The sequence below is a fragment of the Drosophila pseudoobscura genome, chromosome X (genome assembly GCF_009870125.1).
Source record: "Drosophila pseudoobscura strain MV-25-SWS-2005 chromosome X, UCI_Dpse_MV25, whole genome shotgun sequence".
In the NCBI taxonomy this organism is placed as follows: domain Eukaryota; kingdom Metazoa; phylum Arthropoda; class Insecta; order Diptera; family Drosophilidae; genus Drosophila; species Drosophila pseudoobscura.
The window spans coordinates 56277840-56301110 of NC_046683.1; the positions used below are offsets into that span (position 1 = coordinate 56277840).

The following is a 23271-nucleotide window of genomic DNA, read 5'->3' on the forward strand; positions in this document are numbered from 1 at the left end:
TAAACACATCTCCATCTCCAGCTCCATCGCGGGCCGCCCCCACGCACATTTACATAGTTCGCATTCAATCAGTCGGGAGCACAGATGTGGCCTCCCCGCATCCCCGCATCCCCGCAATCCTCAATCATCAATCCTCAATCCTCAATCCTGGGCTGGCAGACAATTGGCCCTCTCCCAGGAGTTTATTGTGCCCGGGATTGAGCGCTTAAAAATGCTTTCCTTGTAGCCAAAAGAGAGTGGCAGTGAGCCAGTGAGCCGCAGCCAGGAATCAAATCAAATAAAATATTCATTTTGATCTTTGAACTGTGCATAAATATGCAGCTGCCGAAGGGGAGCGGGGCCTGGGGGGGGTACTTGTACGAGTATCTGCGATACGTATACAAATTTTGTGTGTATAAATGTATAAAAGATGCGGTTTGGCGACGGCACTTCATCATCTTGCTCGTCCTCGTCCTCGTCCGCGTGCGCCTCCCCCTCCGCCCCCACCCCCCTGGTGCTGCCCTGAAAGAGAAAATGGAAAAAGGAAAATGATTTCGCATTTGGCCCCATTGTGTGGGGAATCGAAGAAAAAGCGGATATGAATAGCTGGAGTGGAGCGCCGCCTCGTGCCACTGCGAATCGATTCAAGATTAGGGTTAAGGGATTTAGTCGGAGCCACAGTTGCCATAGTATTCCAAGGCAAATTGATGGCTTTGTGTCCGTTAATTGCTCGACGGAAGAGCTCGTCCGTGGAACCAATTTCGGATCAGATTTGCCTGCCACAAAGCCACTGAGGAGGAGACTGCGGCCTCGAGCCACCAAAGGGGAGCTGAGATCCCTGATTGTTGACAGACCTTGCAGACCCCTTTGCCACCTCTAAGTAGGGAAAAAAGAGCACTCAACCTCTGAGGAAAATCTTCCCCTAGTTTCGGTACTCTCAAACCCCAGGAACACGGGTAAGAAGGGAGGGAGGGAGCTCCCTGCTCGCGGAGACAGTTATTAGAATCGAGAGCAGGCATCGGCCTCGACGAGGTTAACCTTTGAGACTTGTGCCGGGCCTAAGCCCGATGTCCCGGATACCTGTACGACTGCACCGCAACACGGAATTGGCCTTGTTTCGAGATTTAAATGAGATTGGAGCCGTGTTGAGTAAGCCTGCAAAACAGGAGATTTATAGCCCCAAAATGTCCTGGTCCCTGGTCCCTGGTCCCTGTCTCTGTCCCTGGCCCATAATCAACTAATTCAATAAACCCACAGCAGGAGGGGGAGGAGATGGCAGGGGGAGACACTGGTCCCTGGTAGAGGGGTGGAGGGGGGGGAGTCTCTTCGAATGTTCTGCCGAATAACATGAGGCTCTGTGATTTATACCCAGGGAGTGTGAAATACAACGAAATAAAACGAAAATTTCCTCTGCGGCCGAGGGGATATGTGAGCGTCCTGAATGTCCTGAATGTCCTGTATCCTTGTAGCTACAACTTAATGCGCAACAACGAATGGCATGCAATGACCAAAAGAAAACCAACAAAAAAATAACAGAAAAGAATCAAATATATGTCTTCTTCACCCCCCAGCAACCCCCCACCCACCCGTTTGGAGCTCGAGGCTCTGAGATTGTTTAGCATGTCCTTTGCTATTCAAACAATTTGCATATCCTTTTAGTGCAGCGAGTGGACTTAAGAAATCAACAACAACAACAACAACAGCTGCAGGCATACTAGGAGGAGGTGCGAGGAGTGTGTCCTGGACGCAGGCATACTAGGAGGAGGTGCGAGGAGTGTGTCCTGGACGCAGGCATACTAGGAGGAGGTGCGAGGAGTGTGTCCTGGACGCAGGCATACCAACACGACAGTCAACCAAAATCCAATGTCGGCTCAAGAATTCCAGAGCCAGAGCCAGAGCCAGAGCGGGGAAGAGCACCCAGAGCCGGAGTCCTGGATGAATGCCCGTCAAATCCTGGGCCGCTCCTTGCGGGGGGGTAGGAGCCGGAGTCCCCTCCGATTTGGCCACATTTTATTTGTGGAAAACAAACCTCTGGCGAAAGCAGTGGGACTCCGGGTGCTCCAAGGGTATACGTTCCTTGGATAGAGTTTTATTTAACACGTTCGAGGGGTGGCCAGGCGAGCTTTAATGCCAGAGAGGGGGAGGGAGGGGGGAGGGCTGCACAGACGGAGGGATGTATTCAAGTGAATAGGTCCGCGTCCTTGCGGAGCTCCACTGCGGACCCGTCCTCGTCCCCGTCCCCGTCCCCGTCCACGACCAGTTGGCAGCCATAATATTTATGCGCAGACGTTGCTCAATAAGCTGCTCAAGGATTTATTAGCCAAATGGACAGATTTGACTGGCTGGCTGGGATGCAAGTCGTGCTGGCTGGCTGGCTGGCTGGCTGGCCTGTGGCATGTGGCATGTGGCATATGTGTGAGGCTGCCAAGTGGTCCTTCCACCGGGAGAAATCTGCCTGTCGTTGCAGGGACCTTAACGCCACATTAGAGAAATGTTCATTGCCTGGGGGGTGGGCGGGGGATGAGGGTGGTTCGGGGGGTGGCTCCCAAGTCGTAGCCAACTTATTGATGAATGTTTTCAAAATGTTTGCATTGAATGGCAATTTTTCAAGATTTACTGCAATCGGAAGAACCCTTTTGGGGTGCCTCCGTGGGGGGTGTGGGTGGGTGGAGAGCAGCTGGCCCACGACTTCGTGGCGGGGGGCGGTGGGCGGGGGGTGCGGAGGGGTGTGGCTTTGTGTGCCTGTCTAATGGAGCTTAAATGGCCGTTGGCTTGACCCCTCAACTTTTTCTTGGCCGTTGAAAAAGTTTTCCCCAAGTTCAACAAAGTGAAAACAAATGCATTGTGTGTGTGTGGATCGGATCGGGGCATTTTCGAGGGCTTAGCACAATGAAATTCACCTTTTTGCACCTTTTTTTTTACCCCCCCCACCACCCCCCTATTTCCCTTTGTGGTCCAGGGGGGCGGGCAAGGGGGCTTGCAGATTTGTCGAGAGATTTGTGCTGCTTGTATTCCGTTGCCCCTTTTCGAGGCCCATTATGCGCGGTAATTGAAATTGAAATTGTGATTGGCAATCAGTGGCAACTTGTTAGCATTCCGTTGGCATTGTTACAGTCGCTTTATTGCTTCCTCAGTGAATCCAGTCAGCCAGTCCCCCCACTCATAAATCATAAAACACCCGAGAGCCCCCCGATAGCCCCCCGAGAGCTGGGGCCACCTTCAAATGGCCAAAAGCGTTTTTAAAAACTGTCACCGTCAACGCCGGATCACAATAAACACGACGGACACAAACACACACAATTGGCAAACATTTCATTGCGAATATATTGAATAATAATTCGATGATATTTGGACCTTTTGTGGGCCTTTTGTTTTCATCCGGGGCTCGGGGCACCCGGGGCACCCGGGGCACCCGGGGCACCCGGGATGGCGCTCCATTTTAATTCAATTTGTGGATGCGGCGCCAAAAACCATGCAAATGTCGAGTGTCACGCCGTACGAACGTTTCAAATGCCCAAAAATATGACAAATCTAATAGAAGATGACACTGATGGATAGACAGATTTTAGGGGAACACCACCAGGCCCCCCCCGGCGATACTTTTAGGAGACCTGCTCTTGTTGTTGGTAAACAATTTTATTTGCTTTTGCTGCGGCTAACATGAAAGTGAGTGAGAGGGAGAGATACAGATAGAGAGAGAGAAAAAAAAAACACGAAAAATACCATTGAGACATGAGACACGATCCCGGGAAGGGGGCGGTGGCGGCGGCGGGGGATCACCATTGAGGAGGCACCGCTCCTAGACGGTCTTGGGCAGCATGGCGAATATGCCAGGCTTGAGGTTGTTCACGTCCTGGACGTTGAACTCCCCGGTGAAGTGATCGTCCATTATGAGGGTGCGCTTCTTGGCGGCGTCCAGGAGATGGGCCTGCCAGATGATGTCGAACTCGAGCTCCGGCAGCATGGCGGTGGTCGGGTCCTCGGGCCACCAGAACTTGTTGATGAAGTACGCGCCCTGTAAGTGACGAGTGCGGAGTGAGTGGGGGGGGAGTTTGCGATGCAGCTTGTACCGGCCCTGGAACGTGGCCTGGCCGTGAGACGGGGACTCTCTGTGGATGCGGCACTCACCTTGGCGATGGGGCAGTTGTCGATGATGTGGCCGAACTCCCGGATGAAGCCGTGCACGAACCGGCCCACGGGCGACTGGTTCGCGAAGCCCAGGATGCGGCACACGTTGAGGGTGGTCACCAGGGTGGTCGTGTAGTGGGAGTCCACCTTGTTGGTGATGCGCACCTCCAGGTGGATGTCGACGTCCTTCAGCTCCTGGTGCACCTCCATCGAGAAGTTCAGATGCGGATCGCTGTTGTCGTACACCACCTTGTGGCTGACGAACTTCTCGTCGCTCCAGATTTTGATCTCCTTGAATTTGGGCCGCATCATTTTCTGGGCGGAGTGGAGGAGCGGAGGAAGGGGGATTAGAACCGGCTTGAAGGCCCAAAACGAGCACTCACCTCGGCCAGGGAGCCGTGGCAGATGGCCAGCAGGACTTGCACCACAACTAGAGTCTTCGGTAACATGATGGACCAGCTCGTGGACTTCACTGGCTCTTCTCGGCGGCTGGCCCGCCTTTTATAGCCGATCCAGGCTGCTAATGGTCCAAGTAATTGCGATTTCGATCGGGCAGGCCTCAGTGCGTTTCCAAAGTCCATATCCACCTCCATTTAGTTGACCTAATTCCCCGTGGCCACCGATTGGATCGATTTGGGGGCTGCCTAATGCCCGCACCGCTTTGCCCTCCATTGAGGCCTGACTAATCGCCCAATTGCCGGAATATATAAGTGGCGGCTAATTGCAAAAGTGTCCCAGTGTCCCCCCAGTGGGTAAATTGAAACAAGATGCGTGTGGTGCCCACGCTCAACCGAAGCTCGAGCTCCAGCTCGAGCTGGTGCTGGTACTCCCCGGTGCTGCTGCTCTTGGTGCTTGGCCCCATGACGGGCGCCTGGGTGAGTTTCCCGGGTCGTGCGGGGGGATGAGGAAACACTCTGCAGCACCGACTAAATGACCCTCCTCCCCCCCCGCAGCGTTCTTTCAAGGTGATCCTCACGGGCGTGGAGTGCGAGGCCAACGGCAAAGTCGTGGACCTGAACGTGCAGCTGCACAACGACTCGGGCGACTCGAGGATCAGCGTGGACGTGACCACACACGCGGACCTCCCGGACGTCCAGCTGCAGATCAACGTGGCCCTGGAGACGGACACGGGCAACTACTCGACCCTGATCAACCGAACCGTGAACTTCTGCAAGATGATGAAGCAGCGCAGCTCGGATCCCCTGGTGCGGCTCCTCTACGACGACCTGCTCAAGCACGGCAGCTTCTTCAAGGAGTGCCCCGTCCGGAGCGGCACCTACAGCCTCCGCGGCTATAGGGTGGACGAGGAGACGCTGCCCAGCTTCCTGCCCGAGGCGAACTTCAAGCTGGTCGTCCTCATTCTCAGGCCCAAGAACGAGATGCTCTCGCGGACCACCATCTATGGGCGCATCGACAAGTCCAAGGGATTCGACAATCTCAAGAGGTTCAGCCTAGGCTGAGAAGAGAGAGAGACAGCGAGAGAGAGACAGGGAGAGAGCTTCCCCCAATAAAGACACGAGAACCCAGAACCCCAGACTGTCTGTAGTTTAGTATGCAAAATGCCTTTTGTCGCACGATTGACGTCGTCATTGTCGCCTTGTGCTGCTCCCCATTCCCCCTGCACTCCGGTGCGCATCCCATTCCATCCCAGAGGCTTCTCTCCATCTCGTCACGTGTTTGCCTGCTCGACTGCGAAATTCGCATGTTTGCCCAACGACGACGACGACGACGACGACGACGGTGACAAGCTGTCTGCAGGCAGCCGTCGGCGGAGGCAGCGCAATTGATGACGATGATAATGGCACCAGAGGGGGGGCGGAGGGGCACCAGAGGATGGGTGCACCTGATGAGCAACAGACGACAATGATTTAGGTAGGAACTGCTCGAGTGGAGACACCACACCCCACCCCCCACATGGCACCCACATGGCACCCACATGGCACCCACACACATGTCAGACGGCGAGAGTCGGCCATAGTCAGGTCCCATATTCATAAGCAGATCCCGAATAGCCACGTAACCAGAGCCTACGGAACTTGGCACAAAAACTTGTAGATATCTAAGAGATAGAGACAGGGCACCCCCCTCCGCCCGCAGCCCCGGCTGTAATTAAGGATGCACTGCACATCGCTGCCGCGTTTGAGAGTCGTTGACAGCGCCACTCCATGAGTCCATGAGTCATTCCGGTAGCCAAATACTTGGCTTTTTACCCCATCTATATATCTAAGGCCCGGCCTCGTTGCGAGGGCGATAAATCTCGCGTAGAAAAGTGCAATAACTTAGAGGCTGGCGGCTCCTTTGAGGAGCGTTCTCTCTCTCCCTGCACAGAGCTACCCCTATATCATTTCGGGACCGTAGCCGGGGCCTGATCGTAATTGCTTCAGCCGTGTCTCGGCTCTCCGAGTGTTACTTTGAATAATGGATATGGATGTCCATCCCGTCCACCCGTTTATGTGTCTGTTGTTCCATCTTTCGCAGTGTCCTTCCGTCCACGGGGGCGCGGAAAGGGGGCTGGCTGTAAATTTATGCAATTATCGTTTCGCTTGAATTGTCCGAAATTAAATTTGTTATATAAAAATGTTAATTTTTGTACGTTTCGTTCCGTTCTGTTTCTGTTGCTGTTTCTGTTTCTTCTGTTGTATACGCATTCAATTATCGACATTTGAGTGACTTTTATTGAATTTATTCCATTGCCTGTTGCCTGCTGGCTGTAAATGAAATGCAATCGAGTTGTCGCGTTTTTTTCGGCTATAAGGTTATCAATTATTATTGTCACATTGTCGCAGATTGATTGGGGATTGGGGATTGGGCACTCTTCGATTCCAATCAGGTGCTCGCATAAAACCCGATAGACCCGGGCCAAAATCCGTTTCCAAATTGCATTTAAATAGTTCTGCTGCTGGAATAACCGGCAAATAAATTATGTGAGATAATAAAACGACTCGCGGCAATCCGAAGACTCCGAAGAGTGCGAAGAGCTCGAAGAAAACCTAGAAATTGGGTTAGATATATGCAAATCGAACCCAAGGGAAGGAAGAATATTGATGAGCCGTCGACCGGCGACCACTGACTGTGGGTTGGGTTATGGATTCACGGCCCAGTTATGGATGATAGACCACCACCACTCCCAGTTATGATGGGGCGGATGGGCGGATGGGCGGGTGGGGCAGGGTTCGTTGAACTGCCCCCTAGATTATATCACAGGTCTTCTTCCCAGCGCTGTTGCTGGCGACGACGCTTTCTACATTTCAATTGAAGATTCCGGCAAGACCTTAACCCCGAAAGCGGCGGTTCTTTGGGTTAGCAATCCCCCCCCCCCCCCGCCCCGCTCCCAAAAAATTTGCATTCGCTCCGTCTCCGATCTGCAGTCGAAATCAAACTTCAATTGGAATGCAAATGGTGGCCCCGCGCCAGGGGCCAGGCCAAAAAGAAAGGCGAAAGGGTGTTAAACTATATTTGAAGTCTCTCCGGTCGCCATATCGGACGGATGGACGGACGGATGGACGGACGGATAGATGGATGGCTCCGAGTCTCTTGATTGTCGGGTTCAATGGCTTTGCCAAAAGTTTCTCTCCCACTCTTCTCTTTTTTTTTTGTTTTTCGCGAGCTTGAGTGAATTGAAATTTAAAGTTTTCGCAAATGCCGCGAGCCGGAGTCGGAGCCGTAGCCGTAGCTGAAGCCGTAGCCGGAGTTTGTTCAACTATGAAAATCCACTTACAAAAATTATGTTAATTGCAACGAAGGAAAAGGGCGGGCCCAGCCGAAAAGAAATGAATTCTTATTAAATCAGGCCGTGTACCAGGAGGGGGGGGATGGGGACCCGGCATAACTGACAGACAGACAATCGGCAAACAAACAGATTGCCAAAAATAACAGTCGACGACAGCGAGTAACAGATGAAATCTCAGGCTTTTAATACTCTTTCAAGGGGCATGGAGGATGCACTTTCGAGGCACTAATGCCACAGTTGCCAGGCAAGACATTCCCCCCGGGGGAATGCTGGAACAACCGCCTAGGGTATCCCCATCTTCGGACCTCCTTTCTCTTGGCGGGGGGCAGGGGGCGGGGTGCGACGCCAGTCAAAGGGCCCCAGACCGAGCCCAATATTTGCACTTTGAAGCATTTTGCCAGCTGAGAGTTAATTTTCACAGTCTTTTGGCATCTTTGTCTTGTACATTATTGGCTCTGTGCCGGGCTCTGTGCCGGGCTCTCGGCTCAGACATCATGAAGGGCTTGGCAAATAATCGGGCGAGGCAGGCATTTGGTAATCAGTTTTTGCTAAAGTTTTAATGCATTTAAAATAAAGTTATACCCCAACTGAAGCCCAGAGGTGGGGCCTGCCAGCCCCCTTCCCCTCCCCCTCTATCCGCATAAAAAAAACTGACTAGAATCGAAAGAATTTATTTGTTCCTGCTCGCCGCCGGCGGCGTCGTCAGCGGCGTCCTCCTTGTCGACCAACTTATTGCAATTGCTACAAATTTTTACATAAATTTACGCTATGACAAGGCTCTCCCTCCATCCCTCCCCTCCCCTCTCCTAGTTCTAGTTCCTCGCATTATGCAGGCCCCGTTGGCATTTTCCGTATTTTTTTCAAGCTTCTAAGGGTATTCTTTTTATGCGAGGATTCGTGGTGGTGGCTCCTTGCCGTTTGAGTCGTTTCTTTTCTTTTTTTTTGTTCCCAGGTGGAAATCCACTTTCAATTGTTTGGGGGGCCCTGCCTTTGGCGTCCTGGAGGTTTACATATTGCTCATTTCGGGCTGGGGGGAGGTCCTGGTCCTGGTCCTGGTCCTGGAGCGGACTCCTCGCTTATTGCCGCTGTCTGTTGAAGTGTAAACATTTTCGCAGAAGGTGTAAATAAAATCTTGTAAAGCGTTGCCACTGCCTCTGGCTGCCGCTCCCCCACCTCCTCCTCCTCCTCCCCCTGCTCCTGCGGAAGTCTGCTAAGCTCCTGCCATTCCCTGATTGTTTGTTCCCTTCCCGATTGGGCAGATCCTCCGCTCTCCGCCTCTCTGTCTGTGTGTGTCAACAAAATTTGTGCAAATAAGCCGGAAAACTGGCTGAATATTGATGGAGCTCTCGACGGGGGGGCGGCGGCGGGCTTTGAGGGGGGGTGGTGCGATGATAGGTCCAATTCATCCAATGACAATGACCGAAAATTCCGCCTAATGGCCCTGGGGCTCGGGCCTGGGCTCGGGCTCGAAATGTTGTTTATTTTTACGAGATTCCCATTAACGTGGAAGAGCTCATTAAACGCTCGAAAATTGCCAGCGAACCACAGCCCCCCAATGGGGCAATAGCTCCACTATTTTCCACCTATGTGTGTGCTAAAATTAATGCCAACAACTCAATAATTTCCAATAAATGAACAGCCTCCAGGGCACAGTGGGCGGAATCGGATGGAAAGTGAATATTTGGGAATTCTAGGGAAAAGTCTGGCATTTATAAAAACAAGATTCATGCATCCCTCGAGGGTTTGCCCGCCTTGGAAAAAACTATAAAATATTCCTCAATTATTCGATTATTTATATATTTCCTCTTAATTCTATATGGGATCTGAATGGCTCCAAAAATTCCGCAGATTTCTAAATTCCTGGAGGTTCGAGATGCATCCAATAATATGGTATCTCTGTATCCCCTAATCGAATGCATTCCCCCCAAAATAATATCTTTATCTGGGAATTCCCATTGAACGCACCACAGATGCCATGGGCTCCACAGCTGTCCGGTGGCCGGGAGCAGGGGGCGGGGGGCAGGGGGCAGGGGGCCAGGGACCGGGGGCAGGGGGTGCATTTGTGGTGTCTATTTAATTACAATTGTCGCTGTCGCCGCAATCCGTGTCCTGTGCAACGGCAACTGCAATTAACGCACTCCGGCCGGAGCCAGAGCCGTAGCCAGAGCCGGACCCGGACCCCGGGATGCATGTCGTTGAATGCGGCTGCAGAGGGGGCTTTATCTCCATCGAGGGCGGTGCTGGGCGATTATTTTACGCTCAATTATTGTTAAATATTTCACAAAATGCGAATATTTATTTTAACACACGGCAAATTGGCCCGCTCGGACCTCTCGGACCACTCGGACCACTCGGACCGCTCGGTGTCCGTGTCATGTCCGTGTTTCGGTTTGCCGGCCGAGTGTCCTAATGAGATTGCAATTATTTGGCCATAAATTCGTATTATTCGGGCTTTAAAGTTCATGCACTCCTGGCACTCCTGGCACTCCAGTGGGACACATTTTTCCCTGCTCTGCAGGATGCTCTCCATGCTCTCCATGCTCTCGATGCTCTCCTGAATTAACCCTCGTGCAGTGACAGCATTTAATTTGAAATTATGTATTAATTAATTGGCCAACGGCACTGGACATTATAATTAAATATTTAATTTATGGCATCTAATTGGGCCATTAGTCAAGTGCGGGCCGAAAGGCCAGCAGCCCACTGTTCGTTGCACTTTGTTGACGAACTTTTTCGCCCCCGAATAAACCTCAAGGGGCAGCAAATGCGATAGCAGTGCTTTCTAAACACCCAAAGCGGCCTTGGATCGTGGCTCAAACTCGTTGAAAGGGCATCCATGAGGGACTGGAAGTCTATAACTTGCTAAAAATAGGAATTTTTTACCTTTTCCTAGGTCCAAAATGTTCGAAATTCATCAAGAAATATTTTACAAAATTGCAAATACAATTGGAATCGATTTTGAACCGTTTTTAGTTCAGATTTGAGACTATTTAGAGCCTCTTTGAGCCCCTTTTACGCTCTTTTAGCCCAGTTAGGCCCTTTTTAGAAAATGGTCAAAAATATGTTATGAATCCAAGCGGCTGGAAAACCCCCAAGCAGTGTGCCGAAACGTTTTGAAACACTCTTAAAAAAAAGGTGTAAATTAAAGGCGCGCCTTTGGGGTGGGGGCTTTAAAAGTCGCTGCATACTTTTAGGCGGGACCCGAGGCCCAGCCAACACAAAGCACGTGGGCCCCCCCCCCGTCGAGCGGGGGGCTTGGCGGGGGGCATGCATATGTGGCACTGGCTGGGGCACAGGCACAGCCACAGCAAATATTGAACAACATTGGCTGGGAATATTGAAATACTTTCGGGGACTGTTTCCGCAATGCCCTGCCTCCCTGCCTCGCTGCCTCGCTGCCCCCCGCTCCGGGGATAGTTTTTCCTTTTGTGTTTGTCTTTTGGTTTTTCCTGCTCTCCCATTGTCTGCTGGGGATCCCCCTCTGCCCCTCTGCCCCTCTGCCCCCCTCCCTGCTGCCCGTGCTATTGTCTGTTTACCTTGGGTGCTCCGACTGCATTTTCGGGGCTGTCTTTTGGGCCCAGAACGCGGCGAATTTATTGCAATCACGCACGAGATTTGTCGCTTGCGAGAAAAAGAGGCGCAGCGGAGGGGAGGGGCCGCCGCAAACCGCAGAATGTTGCAACTAAAAGGCCGAAAACGCATTGCGCATTAAATTTAAACTAATTGTTTGGCATTTGTAATGGCTGGGCCGCTGCGCCAAACGTTTTAATTGTGGCATCTGCAACAGCAGCGGCAACAACAGCAACAGCAACAACAGCAGTTGCAACAAATTATTGGCAGGCTTCAAAAAGCCAATGATGCCCCAAACCAAAGGAGTGCGAGGGCTCTGCGGGACGATTTCGACTGAAAGATACCCTCGAAACGATTCGGATGGCTTGTGAGGCGCCACACCCCACATTTGGCTCCAATCTCCAGCCATGGACTCGACCAAAGCCCTACCCTCTTCCCTTTTCGCTGGGATAACCCATATACCCTGCTTCTACAGGGCATACAACAAACAAAAAAAAGGGACTGGAAAACCTGCATAAAAAATGTAAATTAATTTGGGGTCTGGGGTCTGTTTGCGGCAATTAATTTGAACACGCGGCTCCGCCTTTATTTCTGGTCGCGTTTCCGGTTCCGGTTTTGACTTTGGCATATGTGCGGTTACCCACCATCCCCCCAATCCCCCCATCCCCCCAATCCCCCCATCCCCCCAATCCCCTTTGTTTATGGCTCTATTTGCAGAATGCAGTCGTTTGTTGCACGGGACGTCGGACGGGGGGCTGCATTGACTAGCTTCTGCTGACGTCCATCCTGATATATTTGAGCGGTCCGAGCCGGGCCGGACAGTGTCTGGGACTTCTATGCGGCCACTAAGGCAACAGTTGAAGGACACTAATGCCTTCGAGAGGAGAGCAGGAGCGAAGGTCAGCAGTGTGTGTGTGTGTGTAGCCCTGATTGGTGCTGGTAGGTTAAAGGGTTCTCCAGAGCTGTTGTTTTGTCGCACACTTTATTATTGACTCGACTAAAGATTTACCTTTCCCGATTTTCCCACTCCCACTGCCACTGCCATTCCCTCCAGTCCCTCCACCGCTCCCAGATCCCCAGTCGTTCATTTGGGCTTCGGCTTGGCCTTCCCGTAGAGCTGCTCGGGCGTTGGAATGTCGCTCACAAAGAAGTTGGCTGGAATGTAGTGGAATATCTTCTTGAGGACGTCCAGCAGAATGTCCTCGATGGTCTGGGTGATCACCGTGTAGAGGGCATCGGCCAGCATGCGCCAGTTGTCGTTGAAGAACTTGTTGGTGCTGTCCTCTGTGGCAAGGAAAACGGCAACATATCAAGAGGGGGCCAGGGGGGGGCACGGGGGCACGGGGGCACGGAACGGGTCGCACTCACCCAACTGCTTGTTGCCGTTGAACAGATTGGAGAAGTACGACCGGAGGCCATCCATCTTGAAGTCGACGCGGCAGTTGGTCACGTTGTAGAAGGTGAAGCCCCCCTTCGAGTACAGTCGCGTCTTGGTGTGCATCGTCACCGTCATGTTGTCGGCGTCGAGGAACACCTGGCCCCGCCCATTCAGGGGGATGAGCAGAATGCGCCCGAACAGGCTGTAGTCGCCCTTGAGCTTCATCACCGGCAGCGTGAAGGTTGTCTTCCAGCTGTAGTCCTTCTTGAAGACCCTGAAGGGATGGCAGAGGGTCAATCGGGTGTCCCCAATGGTGGGTTGGCTTACTGGCTGGTGACTTACTGGCTCTCCAGGACATGGGTGTGGCCAAAGCCCACGATCTTGACATTCGCCAGCTCCACTTTGAGATTGATCGCGTTGCTGTTGCCCTGCGAGATCCGGATGCGGTTCAGGTGGAACGGATCGAAGCTCTTGATGCTCGTGAGGCCGGGTATGCCTGCGAAGGGTATCCAAATGGCGATGGGGATGGGGATCTACAGACACCTGGGCTGGGCTACTCACCGTCGTTGAGCTTGTCGAAGAGCTGCTGGATGCTCTGGGTCGAGCAGTTGACAAAGTTCCTATCGGCTATCCTACACTCCTTGATGTAATCTGCTGCGGTTCGATATTCGGTTTAAAGAGACACGGCGAGAAGCCAGAGAAACAGAGATCCGGTTTAGTGGTGCAATATTTGGTTGGCCAGGGGCCGGGATCTCCGGGGCACGGGGACCCTAGAGTAGGGTCTCTGCTCTCTACACTTACGCGGCTCTGTGAGAAACCCATCGTCTCCTCGAACCAGGGAAACGGCCAAGGCCAAGCCCAGGCCACCAGCCACCAGCCAAGACCATCCACGTTCCGAGGGCAGACTCATCGTTTACGCGTTCAAGATTCGAGGAACCGCCTGTGTCCAGTGCCTGGGGCCCAATGTCGACCAGCTCCAGCGGACTGCAAATGAAAACTGAAAATGAACTGAATGAAAAGCCCAATTTCGATTTCGATTTCCATATTTTGAGCGCGGCTTTCGTTCAAACGAAACTTGATTTGAGTGGCTTGCGAATATTTCGCAATCCCCATAGCCATAGCCATAGCCATAGCCATAGCCATAGCCATAGCCATAGCCATAGCGTCTGCAGTTGTTGGCCTGTTGGCTTGTTGGCCTGCTGGCTTGTTGGCCAATCTGCTGGCTGCCAAGAGAACAGTAGTACGATAGTTGTTGAGCACTTGCTGCGGCAGTTTCCACAGTTTCCACAGTTTCCACAGTTTCCACAGTTTCCACTGGCGTTTCGTCATCGATCGATCGCTTGCATCGTATCGTATCGTATCGTATCGTATCGGATCGCTGTGTGGGGAAACGAAACGAATGTTGACACTTGGCCGACCGGCTGGTTGTTGCAACATCGCGTGGACAAACATCTGGACACCGCAGGTGGAAGTCTGCCGTCCCGCCCGTCCCCCAGCAAAGGGAATTACTGTCCGTCAACGGAGGTCTTAGGACCGAAGGAGAAACAAGAAACAAGTCTCTATGGCCCCCATATATCAGGATAGCTGTCAGTTGTGTGTGCCCCCCCACCACCCCCACCCCCTGGAAAAGTGGGGGGAAACTCCTTGCAAGAAGTCAGCAATTTTTCATTGCCCCATGCCCCATGCCTCGTGTCTCGTGCGTTTTTTAAGGGGCAATCAACTAAGTGAAGTTCTTGGCCAAAGAAACTGATTTATTGCGCTCATTTCATAAATTAAGTTATTGCATTGATGGATTCCGAAAGTCCGAAACACCGAAAGCCCCATCGAGGGAAAATCAAATTAAATGCGATTTCTCTCCCCCCCTTCAGGTGGCGTCTCTTTGTGGAGGGGGAGGGGGGCAGAACTTAAAAATATGAAAGTAAACCCATTTGGCTTATCCGCCGTAATAATCATTCGACCAGTGGAGCGGACAGAGGCGGACAGGGGCGGACAGGGGCGGACAAAGGCGGACAGGGACGGACAGGGGCGGTCAGGGGCGGTCAGGGGCGGTCAGGGGCGGTCAGGGGCGGACAGGGTCGGCCAGGGGCGCCCAGGGGCAGCCAGGAGCGGACAGGGACGGACTTGGGCGGACAGGGACGGACAGGGTCGGCCAGGGGTGGCCAGGGGCGGACAGGGTTGGACAGGGGGGCCGCTCCTGCAGCATAATTAAGTCCTAAAACAATGAGCACAACATCACAAATAATTATCTCGAAGAGAGAGCGAGAGAAAGCGAGAGAAAGAGAGATTCTTTGGGGCTTCCCCAGAGTTGCCCAAAAAATTCTCCAAGTTAATTTGCATGAAGTGGAGGGGGGGGGGGGGAGGGCAGGAAACAGGAAAAGGGCAGCGAGACAAATAAAGGCGCAACCGGTGAGAGGGCAGGGGACCGGGGACCTGGGACCAGAGACAGAGCAAATATTAATCCGCAAAAAGGAATTGTCACAAATTGTATATGTGTGAGTCTGTGTGTGTGTGTGTGTGTGTGTCCGTCCTCTGCTTTGCTTTCTTCCCAGTAGCGTAGTCGCCAGCCCTTTCGAGGGGGGGCCAGCCTTAGTCCCTGCGAAGCCCCCTTTGTCTGCCCTGGACTCTCTCCTGTGGCCGTTGGGGGCAAACAACAGCTGCAGCTGGACAGAAAAAGGACAAAAGGACTCGGAAGTTGCGTGTGAGGTGGGGGGACGGTGCGAAGGGGGGCCGAGGGGGGTCGCTGATTGTTTCAAATCGCAAGTTTGGCTTACCTTTTGGGGAATTAATTTGCCAAATAAACGCTGACAAAATGCAGGCAACTGGACAAGGACAAAGCCGGGCACAGGCACAGGCACAGGTCCAGGCACGGCCCAGGCCCAGGCCCGGCACGGTAGAGATCCAACTAATAGGATTTTGATGATAGTTGCTTGGCCACGGCCGTGTGGATCCCATGCGGATGCTCTGTGTGGCGGGGAGTAGGGGGCAGGGGGCAGGGGGCATTGCAGTGTTGCTGCCACCATAATCAATTTTTGGCCAGTTTCTCTCTATCTCTCCTCTATCCTCTCTGTCGCTTTCTATAGTTCAGATGATTGTAGCTCTTGACCCATGAAATGAGTTTTGCCATGTGTGAGGGTATGTGTGGGGTTATGTGTGTGCGGGGGGTGGGTGGGGGGTGTGGGGGTGTGGCCAAAAGAACTGCCAACTGAGCCGCAAAACCAAAAGCTGCGGCACATTTTGTATTCATGACTTTATCTCTCGCTCTCTCGCTCTCTCCCATGCCAGGGCTGCACTGCCCCCCCACCCCCTCCACCTCCGCCGAAACCCCAGAAGAAACCGCAGCAAGCTTTTCTTTTTGTGTTTTATTTTGGTAAATATTTGTACGTGGCTCTCCAGCCCTGGTAAGCCCTCCCCCTCTCCCCCTCTCTCGCTCCTTTTTGCAGACGGCTGCATTATAATTAATTTTAGTGGCCCAAATATGTAAATTTCTGATTACGAAAGCAGTAAACAAAAATTGAGAATAATATTCACAAATATTACGCATACGCACAAGTGGCATATACCCTTAAAAAAGAAAAAAGAAAGCGTCCTTCTCTAAGCGGCTTAAACTGACAGGTTTCCACGTAGGTAGAGATGGCCCTCCCCCTCCTGCCACCGGCCACCGCATCCACATGTGTGACCAGACCTTGTTCCGGTACAGTCCTGCAGCCCCACAGCCCCACTGTCCTGCTGTCCTGCTGTCCTGCAGTTCATCAGCAGAACTGAAACTTTGACTCGTTACAGCCGGAGGCAAAGTTTCGCCTCTCTTTGGCGCCCTTCGTTAGGATTTTTTCCTGCGCGACTTTCTGACTTTAACTTTCAATGGAATTCCATAATAGTTTTTTTTTGTGTGTGTGTGTGTGTCCGGCCAACTTTGCATAGATTAGTGGCAAACAAGGGAAGGGGGGTGAGGGGGGCAGGGGGGATGGTGAAAAGTTTTTCCTGGCGCATTGCTTGACTTTTTGGTGGATTATTTAATTAGCGGCCAGCGAGGACAACTTTTTGCGAGTTCTTAATTAACGATCACTGCGGTTGTTCTATGTTTTCGCACACCCAAACGCATATCTTTTATTTGCATTTAATGTGCGGACAAATATGATCCGAAATGGAGCACAGAGCAGGCCCGGCGGAAGCTGCCAAATGAAAGGGCTTCTCGTCGTCGTCGTCGTCGTCCTAGGCCACGTCTGTGAGTCTGTAAAGTTTTTGCCATCAAGCGAGCCCACAATGTAAATTTAAACTATTTATAAACAGAGCCCCAACCGAACCAATCCGACACCGACACCGAGACTTCGACTCCGACTCCAATGGGGGAGGAAGGGGGGGGGCTTCCAAGTAAATTTGCACAGACAAGCCAACAGTTTGACTAAGTCTATGGCCAAAGAAAACCTATTAGTCGTCGTGTGCTATATGAAACCAGCAGAAACTATAAATTTCCATAGAGAGGCGAGAGCCGAGAGCCGAGAGCAGAGAGCCCAGAGCCCAGAGCCGAGTGCCGAGAAGTTTTAGAATAAACAGCAGCAACGGCTTAAATTGCCGCCAGGGCACACATCCACAAAGATACATCTATATCTATCTATCTACGAGATACGCGCATGTTTGCTTTATTTGAAGAGTTTTGCGGCATCTTGAGATGGATCTGTGGGCTGGGCTGGGCTGGGCTAAGGGGGGAGGGGGGTGAATGCATCATCATTTCGGGCGTAGCCTTGGCAAATAATTTGAAAAATCAACAACTGTCATTCAGGCGACAATTTGGCCCCAAAAGTAGACTTGAAATTGCGTCAAAGTTTGCATTGCATTGTGGCGCCCAACGAGGGGTGGATGGATGGGTGGGTGGTGGGGGGGCTGGCCTTGAAAAGTCAGATTTGGAAAACATACTTTTGCCATTTTCGAAAATCACACTCTCCTTGTCGTTGTTTGTGCATCGCAGTGATGCTGCTGTTGTTGCCACTTGAGCACTGAAGTAGATGAAAGGCTTTTGGCTTTGGCTTTCGTCTCGGGGCGGACCTGAAGGAGGACGAGGGGCTGGGGCCGGGGCTGGGGCTGGGGCCGGGGCTGTTGTTTATTTTCGCAGCGTGCCAGCGTGCGGCGGAGGTATCTTTTTTCGCCCTCATTCAGCTCTAAACTCGTGTTCGTGTAGCTGCCAGGGCTCAAGTATGTTTGCCAATTGAAATGCTAGACAAAGTATCTATATGCACGGGCAGAGGTCGGCCACAGGCAGACGGTTAGATACAGATACAGATACAGATATAGATATAGAGAGGGCACAACTGTTTGTACTGCGGCTTTAAAAGCCAATCGATGCGCTTTTCAAGAGTCGCCCTTAAAGGGGCGCACGCAAGGCCTAGAAGTATATTACACAAAAAACCATCATTTGGGGCAGGCAAAGACCTGTCCAGTCCACTCCAGTCCCATCCCATCCCATCTTTGGTGGGACTAGAAATTTGCTGATCTGTCATAATTAAAGTTTTTGACAGAAAAAAGGGGGCCGGAAAGGGGGTGTGGGGGGGGACAGACATGACATTATTCTGCAGGCTGTTCAATGCTCAAATGCGCATAAAATTCCAGTACGGATGGATCTGTGGGAAATACGCACAAAATGTACTTTTCGGTTTGCCAACGAAAATTTTGTGCTGAGCGCGTGAAAATTAATTAAAATATTCGCTCTGTAACTGCCGGGACGCCGTCGGAGCATAACTGAATTTTAATTGAACGCAATCAATGCGAATTTATGAAAGCCAGTCCCTGCCGTCCTGCCAGTCTGTCCCTGCCAGAACCTACCCCACACCCACCTCCCCCTCTGCCCACCCCCCCCCACTCTCTGGCAATTGGCGTTAATTTGTCTGACGAGAAGATATTGAAAAGAAAAATCAACTTTACCTTACGGATTTTCAATTGAATTGAACAATGTTTAGGTGTGCGAGAGGGGGGCGATGAGGGGGGATGGAAACGGAAGGGATAAGGGCAATGGAAACGTAATTAAATGCATGGAATTCTCAGTGGAACAGAACGGTTTTGGGGCTTGGGTCGAGGGGCCTGGGGCCCATTGAATATTTATGCGTATTAAAGGATTTAGGGACAATCCTTGAAAAACTTGAATCCAAGAAGAATAGACCTCCGGCTCTCCGGCTCTCTGGCTCTCCGGCTCTCCGGCTCTCTGGTGCGCTTAGATGCATTCGAAATGCAATTAAATAAATTTAAATGCCATCTCAGCAACGCACCGGCAATCGAGGAGCCCGAGACAATATTTATTCAGATCTTAAAGCCTGTAAGTGCATAAAAATAAATTCCGATTCGAAATGGAATAAATCGAGTAAAATCACTGTGACAGCAAGAAACAATTTAAGCATGTTGGACAGGATAAGCCTTTCGTAGAGGACGGGGGGAGAGCATTAGATGGAGTCCCAGGAGGAGCGCGGGGGGGGGGGGGGGGGCATAGAGGTGTCTGCAACAATGCCGTAATGCAGATGGAAGACGAAGAGAGCTGTGCATGGGCCAGGGTCGTAGATATTGCTGGCTGAAAAAGGATTTGGAGAGCCAAACGAACCGAAAAGCGAACACGACACATGAGGCAGGGAGGCAGGGAGGCAGGGTGGCAGGGAGGCAGGATGAGCGGCGGCTGAGGATGAAATGTTCTAATGCACACTCTCGTGTGCGTGTGTGTGTGTGTGTGTGTGTGTGTGCGTGCATCTGCATCTGCAAGATACACAGCACAGGCACACGCACACATCCGTGCCGTGCCTCTTCTCCCACCGTGAGTGTAATTGATTTTATCGGTCATGTTAATTTTGATTAAATATGCAAATCGACGATACAAATTCTCATTTGTCGCCCCGCTCACTCGCTCACAGCCGACACTCACGTGCGAGTAGATTACCTCTGCGGTGGCGGTGGCGGGGGCTAAGGGCGGGGGGTCGGAGGATTTAGATCCCTTGCTGTCCTCCCACGAGAGGGAGAGATCGGAGCCTGCCGGAGTTGTAACTCACGATTGCATCCCACCTCCTCACCTCCCCACCCCGACGCCCCACCCATTGACAGTTATTATGTTACGGTATTATCTCGTTATTTATGCAGCAGATGACAAATGCAATTTGTTGTTTGCACACCCAGAGCCGAGCCAGGCCAGACCGATGCCCGAGAGCCCCAGCGCCGGGTTGCAGGCACATGATAATTTCCAATCATTTGAATAATCTCCTCCTGGTCCGTTCTGTGTCCCTTCTGTGTCCCTGTCCCTGTCCGTGTCCGTGTCCGTGTCGCCGTGCGCTCTGTGAAAATATTAGCTTAAGAAAATGTCTAACGAGCTCTACGTGCTGCGGCATCCAAAAGGGCCTCCCACCGCTGCCACTCCTGCCACTCCTCCTGCTAGGACTTGGGTGTCGTCTGACCACGCCCATTAGCCTCCGTGTGGACGTTGACTTTTGTGCGGTTTTTGGGTATTGATTAAAATTGCTGCTGCCGCTGCTGCCAATCCGAAATTGACACACGAGATGCATCGACAATTAGCAAATGTTAAGGCTGAGTGATATGGGACCGACCTTTGCCCCCCCCCGCCACCAAAGAGACCTCCACTCGACGGAGGAAGGCCCCCCTTGCTTACATATCGAGGCCCCACATTATCTGCCCGTCTTCTGGGTGCATAAGTTGTTGTTTGCCCATGTCCAAATGCCTAATCATAAATCGAAATCACTTGTTAAAAGTAGAACACGCACACACCCTCAGACGGGCGTACAACCCGTCTACTCGTGTGTACCCGCTAGCCTCTTATCGGGGCTATAGACGGCTCTAAATTAAACCAACTTCCAGGCGATCGATCGCATATAATATAAATGGGGGAAAGGTATATAAACGGGCATGCCCAGTGCGCCGGTACAGTCCCAGCGAAAGTTTGCCTCTCTTGGCCCCTTGATTGATGGCCGATCGCCTCCCCTCCCCCCCGCATTGAAGGAATAGAAGACTCTCCACAGTGAATGGGGGTATTCAGCGTGGAGTAGAAATGTATATGGAAATAATTGCTGTGCCGAGAGCCTGACAAATGATGCTCTGGCTGGCTGGCTGGCTGGCTGGCTGGCTGGGTGCCACACAAATGATGCTCCCATTTCAGTGCTGCAATTGTTGCCTGCAGCATTTTTCTCACCCGCCTGGCAGACAGACAGACAGACAGACAGACAGAAGGCCTCCCGTCTCCCTCGACGCCCCAGGAGACCCGGGATGACTGGATGACTGCCTGACTGTGTGAATGGTGTCATTAAACGATTTTTCATCGCAAGCTGCCGCAGGTGAAAATGCTCTGCCCCCCCTCACCAGCCCCCCACCCCCCCCCCCCCTGGGATGTGTGTGTGTTACTTTTTAGCGGTCCACGACCTTTGGCACTTTAATCTCTACGCCGTGTACGCTGCGGTTCAGAGTTGAGCAATTTTTCATCTGCTCTCTCGCTGCTTGCCCGGAAATTGAAAATCAACTCACCTGAAGCGGAAATTATTATTTCTTTATCATCGAGCGAGCCCGAGAGAGAGAGAGTTTTCCTCGGGCCCGGAACCCCTTCGCACCCACAGCCCCTCCACCATTATGAATGTGTTGCATTGTTCGGAGGGGGTGGCACGCTGTCAAGTGCAACATTTGTGACGGGGGGGAGGGGAATGGGGGATGGGGCATGGATTGATTATGCAATCGGAACACGTAGTTTTTAATCAATTTTACGTGCGAATATTGCCAAAAATGATTGGGGATTTCCTTCCTTTCTTTGAGAAGGACATCGACATCGGTCAGACAGTTTTAGAAATTTAATTAAATTCTTAGAGCTCGTTAATGACTAAAGACATGGCCCCACCCCCCGCCCCCCACACTCCTTCCAATCAGGAAGTGCTCCAGACGAAGGCTGCACTTGCAGCCGAATCTGCGGGGCCCCTGCAACACGTGCAAACAGAATACTCGACTTCTCGATGGGCCCCAACAATGGGGAGGCACTTATAGCCGGAGCCGGAGCCGGGCCATAAAGAAACACTGCTGCCCAAAAAACAAGTCGCCAACAAAGTCAAATAAAGATTGTAGGCATAAGTCGCCGCCCGTCGATGATATCGATACGGCGTGAAGGCATTCTAAATTTAGTGCGATGATGAGGAATGACCTGCTGGATTTGGGGCCCTGTGTTGGCCCTTGTGGGCCCCCGTCGTGCAGGCACAGGTTCTCCACCTTACTCACGGCTTATCGGAGGGGCGGAGGGGGGCTAGCTAGTGCTTGCCACCTACCTATCGTGTAGAGTCGTTGGTTTTTTTTTTTACTTTGAATCGCGATAAGATAGCAGCTCGTACTTCTCGTTTGCCCCAAAGCAGAGTGAAACGGGATCGTAAATGAAGAAATTCGGCGCTTGTTTACCCGGAATTCTCGTCTTCGATGGCCATGTGGCCCCAACTGGGGGTTATATAATAGAACCGCAGATACATAGCATTTCTGTGTCGTGGCTGCACGAAATAGTTGGCGGAAATGACCAGGCCATCGATTGATAAGACAAGAAATGTGGGTTAATGCCTCGGATAGTCACAGGCCCTTCCACAGAAGGAGGGGGGTGGGGGGGAGCTAGCCCTTATCAGCAAGGAAAAGATTACAATCGTAGAACCGGGCATCGTAAAATGTGTGGAAATTTACAATATTTGATTATCCCATGAAATCGAATTTCCAATTTCCAGGCGACTTCTTGGATCGTCATGTATCGAAGGTCTGCCCGTCTGCCCGTCTGCTGTATCTTATCTCTGGCGACATATGCCGCGCCGCCGTAGGTGCCGCAGTAGAAGCCGCTGAACAACCGCTGTCGATCGACAAACACACGCGGAAAGACGTGAGTGCGAGCGAGAGAGAGTGGGTTGGGGGTTTTCTTATCGACGGACGACCTTTTTACACAATTTCTATTCCCTACCCTACTCCCCCCCCACACACTCTCTCTCTCCGTATCTCCCTTTTCGGTTTTCGGTTGCTCTATTTGCTCTGTGCTCTCGTATCAAGATGGAAACCGCTGCAAGCTGGTCGGCTGTTTTCGGACCTCGCTTATCAGTCGGTCGGTCGCCAGGCAGCAGATACCCTTCGATATCCCCAATGCCAGATATTGACAGCTCCCGACAATCGGGCAGCATTAACCCCATCGATGAATCGCAACCTGTTTGCCCTGCTATCTGGCAGTGGCTCTGTCTCTGGCTCTGTCTCTGTGGGGCTCTATTAGATGTCTATTTATCCATCACACACGCACACGCACACTCACACTAGCACATTCCTCACGGGCTCGTCATATCTGGCTTGACACGGAGTCACCACGGAGCAGAGGTACGGGAAGGTACGGGGAGGTACGGTGCTACGGAGGTATCGATAAGAGCGTCCAATCCAAATCCAGTTATCTGCCTCGCACTCACACTATCGTCGCTGCCGAAAGGTAAAGCAAATAAAAAACAACACTCCGCCCGATAAG

The 23271-nt window shown here is 52.1% G+C and overlaps 3 protein-coding genes across 3 annotated transcripts; 1 reads left to right on the forward strand and 2 right to left on the reverse strand.

The window, feature by feature from the left end:
- Window positions 1-3623: 3623 nt before the first annotated feature.
- LOC4812300 (uncharacterized) lies at window positions 3624-4584 on the reverse strand. The gene is made up of 3 exons (XM_001352358.4): window positions 4491-4584; window positions 4108-4422; window positions 3624-3994 (listed from the first exon to the last, which is right to left on the reverse strand). The coding sequence occupies exons 1-3, from the start codon at window positions 4554-4556 to the stop codon at window positions 3779-3781; spliced, it is 597 nt and encodes a 198-aa protein (XP_001352394.2). The 5' UTR covers window positions 4557-4584; the 3' UTR covers window positions 3624-3778.
- A 260-nt stretch (window positions 4585-4844) lies between these two features.
- LOC4811933 (uncharacterized) lies at window positions 4845-5634 on the forward strand. Its single transcript, XM_001352357.2, has 2 exons — window positions 4845-4982; window positions 5061-5634. Exons 1-2 carry the CDS (start codon window positions 4875-4877, stop codon window positions 5565-5567), a joined length of 615 nt encoding a protein of 204 aa, XP_001352393.2. The 5' UTR covers window positions 4845-4874; the 3' UTR covers window positions 5568-5634.
- Window positions 5635-12405: 6771 nt separating this feature from the next.
- On the reverse strand, window positions 12406-13695 carry Jhbp6 (Juvenile hormone binding protein 6). The gene is made up of 5 exons (XM_001352356.4): window positions 13587-13695; window positions 13347-13439; window positions 13128-13281; window positions 12776-13059; window positions 12406-12691 (listed from the first exon to the last, which is right to left on the reverse strand). The coding sequence occupies exons 1-5, from the start codon at window positions 13693-13695 to the stop codon at window positions 12492-12494; spliced, it is 840 nt and encodes a 279-aa protein (XP_001352392.3). The 3' UTR covers window positions 12406-12491.
- Between the last annotated feature and the right edge of the window lie 9576 nt (window positions 13696-23271).

Bases quoted from the DNA above. Each gene is read 5' to 3' on its own strand.
- LOC4811933 (XM_001352357.2), top strand. From the start codon at position 4,875: ATGCGTGTGGTGCCCACGCTCAACCGAAGCTCGAGCTCCAGCTCGAGC. The intron at 4,983-5,060 runs GTGAGTTTCCCG...CCCCCCCCGCAG, and splicing joins GCCCCATGACGGGCGCCTGG to CGTTCTTTCAAGGTGATCCT.
- LOC4812300 (XM_001352358.4), bottom strand. From the start codon at position 4,556: ATGTTACCGAAGACTCTAGTTGTGGTGCAAGTCCTGCTGGCCATCTGC. The intron at 4,423-4,490 runs GTGAGTGCTCGT...CACTCCGCCCAG, and splicing joins GCCACGGCTCCCTGGCCGAG to AAAATGATGCGGCCCAAATT. The intron at 3,995-4,107 runs GTGAGTGCCGCA...CGTCACTTACAG, and splicing joins ACAACTGCCCCATCGCCAAG to GGCGCGTACTTCATCAACAA.
- Jhbp6 (XM_001352356.4), bottom strand. From the start codon at position 13,695: ATGAGTCTGCCCTCGGAACGTGGATGGTCTTGGCTGGTGGCTGGTGGC. The intron at 13,440-13,586 runs GTAAGTGTAGAG...ATCGAACCGCAG, and splicing joins TGGGTTTCTCACAGAGCCGC to CAGATTACATCAAGGAGTGT. The intron at 13,060-13,127 runs GTAAGTCACCAG...CCATCCCTTCAG, and splicing joins ACCCATGTCCTGGAGAGCCA to GGTCTTCAAGAAGGACTACA.